This window comes from Pongo pygmaeus, chromosome 19 (genome assembly GCF_028885625.2).
Source record: "Pongo pygmaeus isolate AG05252 chromosome 19, NHGRI_mPonPyg2-v2.0_pri, whole genome shotgun sequence".
Taxonomy (NCBI): domain Eukaryota; kingdom Metazoa; phylum Chordata; class Mammalia; order Primates; family Hominidae; genus Pongo; species Pongo pygmaeus.
This window is the reverse complement of record NC_072392.2, coordinates 4,770,732-4,780,882: the sequence shown is the minus strand read 5'-3', so window position 1 is coordinate 4,780,882 and position 10,151 is coordinate 4,770,732. Positions and strand designations below refer to the sequence as shown.

The 10,151-nt window shown below is 51.7% G+C and overlaps 1 protein-coding gene and 1 long non-coding RNA gene across 2 annotated transcripts; both read left to right on the top strand.

Moving 5' to 3' along the window:
- Positions 1–65: 65 nt before the first annotated feature.
- On the top strand, positions 66–8,689 carry SPAG7 (sperm associated antigen 7). The gene is made up of 7 exons (XM_054459416.2): positions 66–199; positions 7,062–7,129; positions 7,368–7,456; positions 7,597–7,681; positions 7,804–7,893; positions 7,999–8,155; positions 8,272–8,689. Exons 1-7 carry the CDS (start codon positions 115–117, stop codon positions 8,379–8,381), a joined length of 684 nt encoding a protein of 227 aa, XP_054315391.1. The 5' UTR covers positions 66–114; the 3' UTR covers positions 8,382–8,689.
- LOC134738654 (uncharacterized) lies at positions 206–2,080 on the top strand. The gene is made up of 2 exons (XR_010124570.1): positions 206–1,518; positions 1,600–2,080. It is a non-coding gene; the product is annotated as an uncharacterized LOC134738654 (long non-coding RNA).
- Positions 8,690–10,151: the final 1,462 nt, after the last annotated feature.

Sequence of the window (10,151 nt, the reverse complement as noted above, 5' to 3'; positions counted from 1 at the left end):
TCTGCGCCCAGGCCAGGCGGGCTCGGGGTTTTCCGCCTCCGACGTGTTTCCGGCCTTAAAGGCATTCCGCCCTTCCCTTTAAGACGCACCGCCCCCCTCTCAGTCACTCCCAAGATGGCGGACCTACTGGGCTCCATCCTGAGCTCCATGGAGAAGCCACCCAGCCTCGGTGACCAGGAGACTCGGCGCAAGGCCCGAGGTGAGGATCCCAAATTCACAGCCGCCTTCTTTCGCCCGGTTCTCGGGATCGCACTTTTCCCTCTTGGGACGATGCCGCCTCCTCAACCTTGAAAGACCCCTCACAGGCCCCTTCCGAGACCCTCAGAGTCCCTAAAAGGGCTGCTGACACGCCCGCTGTTCTTAGCGGACAGTGATTGGCCACCTGAAAGATAGCGCCAGCCTCCTGCCCCTTCTCCCGACCCTGGCCTTCCGCAGTCCTTGTTTCCCATTAGCCTGCCGGCCCGCCTGTCCGGTGCTGACCTGGTCTGATTGGTAGGGTGCCTCCAACCTGCCGCATTCCTGCCCCGCCCACCTCTAGCTCTATTTCAATTGGATTTAGGACACGCCCATCTACTATGCCTTCATCTGTATTGGCTATTTCAACTTAAAGCTCTGCCTCCTCAGACCTGTTCGACCTTCCTTCGGAACCACCCCGGCCTCAGAACTCCCATTGGTTGCTGGGTCCTCTGTGTCTTCTTGCCCCTCCTGCTTGATTTAACCCAGTCTCTTCTGCCTCCCTCCGACAACCTTTTTCCCATCTGTAGCCTTAAATTCCCGAGCTGCCCGGGCGGATCGTAGTGTTGATTGGAGGGATGAGAATACCCGCCGGGTCCGATTGGCCACTGTCTCCGCCTGCGTTCTCGGAGTAGCTTCCCTGCGGGTGGGCTGGAGTCCCGCGGCCGGCGTAGGGCACGGCCCGGCAGGGCGGTGGGAACTTCCCCCGGGCTGCTCTTATTGCGGCTTGGGATGATCCTGGCGGAACACAGGACCCCAACTCCCAAACCTGCGGACCTTGACCACGGACTAGCCCTGTCCCGGCTCCCCACGTGCCCCAGGGGGACCAGGGCAGGCAGGACGCCTTCCAAGAATTCAAGGGCCGCTGGATGCCTACGCTTCGTCCCCTTATTTCCTGAACAACCGTTAGGGGCCGGGGTACCCCTCAGGGAGGCCACAGTCCGGGGCTGGGGCGCTCATTGAGGTAGTGATCACACGGAAGTTTAATAACCAACTTGATAAGTGCTCTGAGAGAAAAATAACAGTGAGAGCGGCCACCTGAGGTTCTCCCCCAATCTGCAGTGAGCCGAGATCAGAACAGGTAATTCCGTAAATGAGAGAGAGAAGCAAAGCGTTACAGGCAGAAGAGTCTACTTGAAATCTCTGAGGAAGGAGGAAGCATGATGGGAATGGGGAACTGGAATTCTTTAATGCTCCGATGACTGTCTAAGTGGGGGATCACCCGGCATTGACAGACTAGGAAGCTTAAGTGAGTCACTCGCCTGAGGTCACATGGTTAGTTTGGTAAGTGGCAGAGTTTCAAACCCAGGTACGACTGGGCTCGAAGCCTATGTTCTTGACCATAATCTTGTGCCACTTCTCTAGATGCAGAGAAGACTCGAAAACCAGTTAAAGAACAGTCAGTGGGGCCCGGCCTTGTAGCTCACACCTGTAATACCACCACTTTGGGAGGCCGCGGCGGACGGATCGCCTGAGCCCAGGAGTTCAAGACCAGTCTGGGCAACATGGAGAAACCCCGTCTCTACAAAAAATAGAAAAATTGGCCGGGCGCTGTGGCTCACGCCTGTAATCCCAAAACTTGGGGAGGCCAAGGCGGGCGGATCACGAGATCAAGAGATCGAGACCATCCTGGCCAACATGGTGAAACCCCGTCTCTACTAAAAATACGAAAATTAGCTGGGCATGGTGGTGCGTGCCTGTAGTCCCAGCTACTCAGGAGGCTGAGGCAGGAGAATCGGTTGAACCCGGGAGGCGGAGGTTGCAGTGAGCCGAGATCGCGCCACTGCACTCCAGCCTGGCGACAGAGCGAGACTCCGTCTCATAAATAAATACATAAATAAATAAATATTAGCCGAGCTTGGTGGCGCGCCCCTGTGGTCCCAATTCTCGGGAGGCTGAGGTGGGAGAATCGCTTGAGTCTGGGAGGTTGAAGCTGCAGTGAGAGGTGATTGCGCCACTGCACTCCAGTTTGGGCGATGAAGTTGAGACTCTGTTTCCAACAACAAAAAATGAAATGCGCTGGTGGTCAGTGAGGACAGAGAGATGAGAGCTCCTAGGCTGTCAGGCCCTGGGGCTCCAGAGGATAACTGAACAGTAGATGAACAGGGTCCCTGCCCTCCAGGAGCTCATACTATGCTGAAGGAGACAAAAAAAAGTTATGATGTGCTAGTTCTCTGTCTATGCTATGCTGGGTGTCTGAGCCAAAGGAGCTTGGAGCCCAGGGGAAGAAGTAACTGACTCACGGTAGATCTCAATGTTTGCAAGAGGAGGAAAAGCATTCCAAGCAGAGGAACAACGTGTGCAAAGGCATGGAGTTATTTGAAAAATGAGGAGAGGGCTCATTTTTGGTGAAACATTGTCTCTATGAAAAATACAAAAAATGGGCAGGCGTGGTGGCTCACGCCTGTAATCCCAACACTTTGGGAGGCTGAGGCGGGCGGATCACCTGAGGTCGGGAGTTCGAGACCAGCCTGCCCAACATGGAGAAGAAAGCCCATCTGTACTAAAAATAAAAAATTAGCCAGGTGTGGTGGCACATGCCTGTGATCCCAGCTACTCGGGAGGCTGAGGCAGGAAAATCACTTGAACCCGGGAGGCAGAGGTTGCAGTGAGCCAAGATTGCGCCATTGCACTCCAGCCTGGGCAAAGAGAGCGAAACTCCATCTCAGAAAAAGAAAAAGAAAAAAAAATTAGCCGGGTGTGGTGGTTCACACCTGTAATCCCAGCTACTCAGGAGGCTAAGGCATGAGAATCACTGGAACGTGGGAAGCAGAGGTTGCAGTGAGCCAAGATCGCACCACTGCACTCCAGCCTGGGCACAGAGCGAGACTCTGTCTCGAAATAAATAAATAAATGATGGGGAGAGGTTCAGTGCAGCTGGAGAGGATTCAGATCCTGGGGAAGAAGGAGGCCTTAAAGATGTAAAGGATTTGGCTGGGCGCGGTGGCTCATGCCTGTAATCCCAGCACTTTGGGAGGCCAAGGCGAGTGGATCACGAGGTCAGGAGATCGAGACCATCCTGGCTAACACAGTGAAACCCCGTCTCCACTAAAAATACAAAAAATTCTCCGGACGTGGTGGCAGGCGCCTGTAGTCCTAGCTACTTCGGAGGCTGAGGCAGGAGAATGGCATGAGCCCGGGAGGCGAAGCTTGCAGTGAGCGGAGGTTGCGCCACTGCACTCCAGCCTGGGCGACAGAGCGAGACTCCGTCTCAAAAAAAAAAAAAAAGTTGTAAAGGATTTAAAATGGCAAAAGAGAAAAAAATTTCAGGCTGAGGAGCAGGAATAGGAAGAAGCATGCACCCAAATCTCTAGAGGTAGTAAAATCACATCGTGGGGAAGACAGGCAAGCATGGAGGGCCCGGGTTAGAAATTCCTTCTCCTCCAGAGGCAGAGGGGATCTGGCGCAGAGGCAGGATCTAAGGAAGAGGAAGAAAGTTAAATAAGACCCTTAGCCAGGCGAGGGGACTCAAAGCTGAAATCCCAGCACTTTGGGAGGCTGGTCTTGAACTCCCAGCCTCAAGTGATCCTCCCACCTCGGCCTCTCAAATTGCTTGAGAAGCTTGAGTCTCTGCACCCAGACCTGGCTAATTTTTTTTTTTTTTTTGAAGTTTTCTGTAAAGATGGGGTCTCAGGCATCTTCAGGCAAGAGGCAGGCAGATATCTTGAGCCCAAGAGTTCAGAAAAAAAAGACCCTTCACAGCTAACCTTGGACACCTACACTCCCAAAGGAGAAGGGTGTCAGATTATCTATTTCGGCTTCATCCTGTCTATAGAAGTGGGAAGTGGGGGATTTTACAAAATATAGGAAGTTAAATAATTTCCCCTTTCCAGCTGGGCGCAGTGGCTCAAGCCTGTAATCCTGGCACTTTGGGAGGCCAAGGCAGGTGGATCACAAGGTCAGGAGTTCGAGACCAGCCCGGCCAATATGGTGAAACCCCATCTCTACTAAAAATACAAAAATTAGCTGGGCGTGGTGGCGCATGCCTGTAGTCCCAGCTACTCGGGAGGCTGAGGCAGAAGAATTGCTTGAACCCAGGAGGCGGAGGTTGCAGTGAGCCAAGATCGTGCCACTGCACTCCAACCTGGGCAACAAAGCAAGATTCCATCTCAAAAAACAAACAAACAAACAATATTCCCCTTTCCTGTGTAAACAACGAGATGACAGACTCTTTGAGGCCAGGGTCTTAGTCTGTTTTCCTCACCTTCCCAGATGCATTATGGTTTGTTTTTGTGTTTGTTTTTGTTTTTGTCAGGGTCTTGCTCTGTCACCTAGACCTCTCAGGCTCAAGTGATCTTCCTACCTCAGCCTCCCGAGTAGCTGGGACTACAGGCATGCTTCACCATGCCTGACTAATTCTTTATTTTTTGTAGAGACGGGGTCTCATTATATTGCCTACACTGGTCTCGAACTCCTGGCCTCAAGCAGTCCTCCCACCTTGGCCTTCCAAAGTGCTGGGATTACACACGTAAGCCACCACGCTCAGCCCAAACATGTATTTAATGGCCACAATGTACAAAGAACTAACTATAGTCCGGGCATGGTGGCTCACACCTATAATCCCAGCACTTCGGAAAGTCAAGGTGGGACGATTGCTTGAGGCCAACTGGAGACCAGGATGGGCAACAAACTGAGACCCCATCTTAACAGAAAACTTAAAAAAAATTAGCCAAGGCTGGGTGCAGAGGCCCAAGCCTCTCAAGCAATTTGAGAGGCCCAGGTGGGAGGGTTATTTGAAGCCGAGTTCGATACCAGCCTGGGCCCACACTTGTAATCCTAGCACTTTGGGAGGCTGAGGCGGGCGGATCACGAGGTCAGGAGTTCGAGACCAACCTGACCAACATAGTGAAACCCCATCTCTAATAAAAATACAAAAATTAGCTGGGTGTGGTGCCACACGCCTGTAGTCCCAGCTACTCAGGAGGCTGAGGCGGGAGAATCTCTTGAACCCGGAAGGTGGAGGTTGCAGTAAGCCAAGACCACGCCATTGCACTCCAGCCTGGGTGACAGAGTGAGACTCTGTCTCAAAAAAAAAAAAAAAAAAAATACCATCCTGGGCAACATAGTGAGACCTCATCTCACAAATATTTTTAATTATTTTTTAAAAAGTAGCTGAGCATGGTGGCACACGCCTGTGGTCCCAGCTACTTGAGAAGCTAAGGTAGGACGATCCCTTGAGCCAGGGAGGTCAAGGCTACAGTGAGCTGTGATTGTGCCACTGTACTCCGGCCTAGGCAATAAAGTGATATCCTGTCCCAAAAATAAATAAATAGGCCGGGTGCGGTGGCTCACGCCTGTAATTCCAGCAGTTTGGGAGGGTGAGGCGGGGGGATCACTTGAGCTCAGGAGTTCGAGACCAGCCTGGCCACCATGGTGAAACCCCATCTCTACTAAAAATACAAAAATTAGCCGGGTGTGGTGGCGCATGCCTGTAATCCCAGCTACTTGTGAGGCTGAGGCAGGAGAATCGCTTGAACCCGGGAGATGGAGTTTGCAGTGAGCTGAGATCATGCCACTGCACTCCAGCCTGGGTGACAGAGTGAGACTCCATCTCAAAAATAAATAAATAAATAGATGTTTGTTAATTGGTTTCCCCAGTGGAGTTGGAAAAGGGGGTTAAGCATTATTCTGATCTTTGTCACTCCCACTAAACTGGGAGCTCTTGAAGGGCCACATTGTGTCTTAATCATCTCAGTACTTCAGGGTCTCGCCTGGTGCCAGATACAGTAGTTCCTGCTTCTCCCTTATCCAAGGTTTTGCTTTCCAAGGTTTTGGTTACCTGCAGTCCAGAACTGTCATATACAATAAGATATTTCGAGAGAGAGAGAGAGCACAGCCACAAACTTTTATTTCAGTACATTGTTATAATTGTTCTATTGTATTATTGTTATTCCTAATCTCTTTTTTTTTTTTTGAGATGGAGTCTTGCTCTGTCGCCCAGGCTGGAGTGCAGTGGCGCCATCTCTGCTCACTGCAAGCTCCGCCTCCCAGGTTCACGCCATTCTCCTGCCTCAGCCTCCCGAGTAGCTGGGACTACAGGTGCCCGCCACCACGCCCGGCTAATTTTTTGTATTTTTTTTTTTTTTTTTAGTAGAGACAGGGTTTCACTGCGTTAGCCAGGATGGTCTCGATCTCCTGACCTCATGATCCATCCACCTTGGCCTCCCAAAGTGCTGGGATTACAGGCGTGAGCCACCGCGCCCGGCCATCTCTTTTTTTTTTTTGAGACAGAGTTCACTCTTGTTGCCCAGGCTGGAGTGCAATGGCGCGATCTCAGCTCACTGCAACCTCTGCCTCCCAGGTTCAAGTGATTCTCCTGCCTCAGCCTCCCCAGTAGCTGGAATTATAGGCGCCCACCGCCACACCCGGCTAATTTTTTTATTTTTAGTAGAGATGGGGTTTCACCATGTTGACCAGGCTGGTCTCGAACTCCTGACCCCAGGTGATCCGTCTGCCTCGGCCTCCCAAAGTGCTGGGATATAGGCGTGAGCCACCATGCCTGGCCTATTATTCTTAATCTCTTACTGTGCCTAATTTATAAATTAAACTTTATCATAGGCATGTATGTATAGAAAAAGACATAGTATATATAGGGGTCAGTACTATCCACAATTTCAGGCATCCACTGAGGGTCTTGGAATGGACCCCCGTGGATAAGGGGGACTATTAGATAGAATAAACATCAATAAATGCTTGATGAATAAACGCTAATCCTACTTTCCCAGCCTGACACCTCCCAGTGGACACCACACTTCACTTGAAGCCTTAGAAACCTTTCCCACCCATGCTTCCAGCCCTGGCTTCATGCTGCCATTTCTCACCCCCAGAACAGGCCGCCCGCCTGAAGAAACTACAAGAGCAAGAGAAACAACAGAAAGTGGAGTTTCGTAAAAGGGTGAGAACAACTGGAGTGATCAGAGGCAGACTCAGGAAGGACTTCCAATAAGTTAAAATTGGAAGGTTGAGGATTCAGTTTTGCTGAAAATGTCTTGAGAGAGGTGACGCCTGGAAGCCAGTGGCATGGAGGCTGGGGAGGGTGCTGGGGAGGTGTAGAAGGGCCCGGGCTCAGCTGGGGAGAGGGGTACTTGAGTGGAGCCATTGTCTCATATCTGCTTCCTTTCCCCTCTCCCAAGATGGAGAAGGAGGTGTCAGATTTCATTCAAGACAGTGGGCAGATCAAGAAAAAGTTTCAGCCAATGAACAAGATCGAGAGGAGCATACTGTGAGTGTCTCTGGGCTGGGGGAGGAAGGAAATGGGTGGCTAGCGGGGCATGAAAGGGCCAGCAGGGGGCTCCTCCAGAGGCGGGCACTAGGCCCGCTCCTGGCTCAAGATACTCTTTCCCCTCTGCCATCCCATCCCAGACATGATGTGGTGGAAGTGGCTGGCCTGACATCCTTCTCCTTTGGGGAAGATGATGACTGTCGCTATGTCATGATCTTCAAAAAGGTAAAAGGCCTGAATTCCTCATTCTCTCCTTTCCCCTTTGTAGCCTTATCCCCCCTCCCCGACCAAGGAATGAAATGAAACATTTGTATGGACTCTGACCTCATCATTCTGCTCTTCTCCAGGAGTTTGCACCCTCTGATGAAGAGCTAGACTCCTACCGTCGTGGAGAGGAATGGGACCCCCAGAAGGCTGAGGAGAAGCGGAAGCTGAAGGTGAGCTATGCTTGGCAGCCCTTGGGGCCCAGAAGCCCACCACCTGGGAGGGATGGGGGTTTGGGCTGGGGCCCTGAGCACCAGTGCCCCCACTTTCACCCCTAGGAGCTGGCCCAGAGGCAAGAGGAGGAGGCAGCCCAGCAGGGGCCTGTGGTGGTGAGCCCTGCCAGCGACTACAAGGACAAGTACAGCCACCTCATCGGCAAGGGAGCAGCCAAAGACGCAGCCCACATGCTACAGGCCAATAAGACCTACGGCTGTGGTGAGGCCACAGTGTGGCTGGGGGTGGCTGGGAGAGGAGCATAGGATGTGGCAGGAGGGCAGTGGAGGCTGAGGTACGGATTTCTAGGCCCTCCCTACCCTCCTCTCTGCCCCTAGTGCCCGTGGCCAATAAGAGGGACACACGCTCCATTGAAGAGGCTATGAATGAGATCAGAGCCAAGAAGCGTCTGCGGCAGAGCGGGGAAGAGTTGCCACCAACCTCCTAGGCGCCCCGCCCAGCTCCCTTTGACCCCTGGGGCAGGGCAGGGGGCAGGGAGGGACAAGCCTGCTGCTATTAGAACCCATCCTGGAGCCCCACCTCTGAACCACCTCCTACCAGCTGTCCCTCAGGCTGGGGGAAAACAGGTGTTTGATTTGTCACTGTTGGAGCTTGGATATGTGTGTGGTATGTGTGTGTTTGTGTGAGAGTGTGAATGTGCAGGTGGGTATTTAATCTGTATTATTCCCCATTCTTGGAATTTTCTTCCCCATGGGGCTGGGGTACTTTACATTCAATAAATACTGTTTAACCCAGTGTCCTGGTTTGTTTATACACAGAAAGGTGGGTCCTGGAACCACTGGTAGAGAAGAAGGGGAATAATTTTCAGTTGAACAGCATAAAATTGCTGTTTGTGTAGGTTAAAGATGGCCAGCTGGAACTATTAGAGGTTTTTTGTTTGTCGTGAGACAGAGTCTTTCTCTGTTGCCCAGGCTGGAGTGCAGTGGTGTGATCTCGGCTCACTGCAACCTCTGCCTCCAGGGTTCAAGCGATTCTCTTGCCTTAGCCTCCTGAGTAGCTGGGATTACAGGCATGTGTCACCACACCCGGGTAATTTTTGGTATGTTTAGTAGAGATGGGGTTTCACCATATTGGCCAGGCTGGTCTCTAACTCCCAACCTCAGGTGATCCGTCCGCCTCAGCCTCCCAAAGTGCTGGGATTGCAAGAGTGAGCCACTGTGCCCAGCCCAGAGGGTTTTATAAGATGCTGTATTTTAAGAGTGCAATCAGGGGCTGGGCACAGTGGCTCACACCTGTAATCCCAGCATTTTAGGAGGCCAAGGCTGGAGGATCACTTGAGGCCAGGAGGTCAAGATCAGCCTGGGCAACATAGTGAGACTTTCTCTCTACAAAATTAAAAAATTGGCTGGGCGCACAGTGGCTCACACCTGCGATCCCAGCACTTTGGGAGGCCAAGGCAGGAGAATCGCTTGACTCCAGGAGTTTGAGATCAGTCTAGGCCACAAACCTTCTCTACAAAAAGAAAATAAAATATACAAAATTTAAAAATTAGCCATGCCTGGTGGTGTGCACCTGTAGTCCCAGCTACTGTGCAGGCTGAGGCAAGAGGATTGCTTGAGCCCAGGAGTTTGAGGCTACAGTGAACTATGATTGCATCACTGCACTCCTGCCTGGGTGACAGATCAAGAAGCTGGCTCAAAATAAATACACAAGAGTATAATCGCTGGAGTCAAATACCTTGGCTTTGGATCCTAGTCCTGCCAGCTGCCAACCGTTACCTTGGGTAAGGCATTTAACCTTTTGTGCCTCGGGTTTCCTCACCTACAAAATAAGGATAATTATGGCAGCTATCTGACAGAGCTGTTTGAACAATTGCACAGGGCAATATATGTCAAATATTTAGAACAGTTTCAGATCCTGTAAGTTCTTTTTTTTTTTTTTTGAGACAGAGTTTTGCTCTTGTTGCCCAGGCTGGAGTGCAATGGCACAATCTCGGCTCACTGCAACCTCCGCCTCCCGAGTTCAAGCTATTCTTCTGCCTCAGCTTCCGAGTAACTGGGATTACAAGCATGCGCCACCACGCCTGGCTAATTTTTGTATTTTTTAGTAGAGATGGGGTTTCTCCATGTTGGTCAGGCTGGTCTCAAACTCTCGACCTCAGGTAATCCGCCCGCCTCGGCCTCCCAAAGTGCTGGGATTACAGGCATGAGCCACTGTGCCCTGCCAAGATCCTGTAAGTTCTATAGGAGAGGCAGCC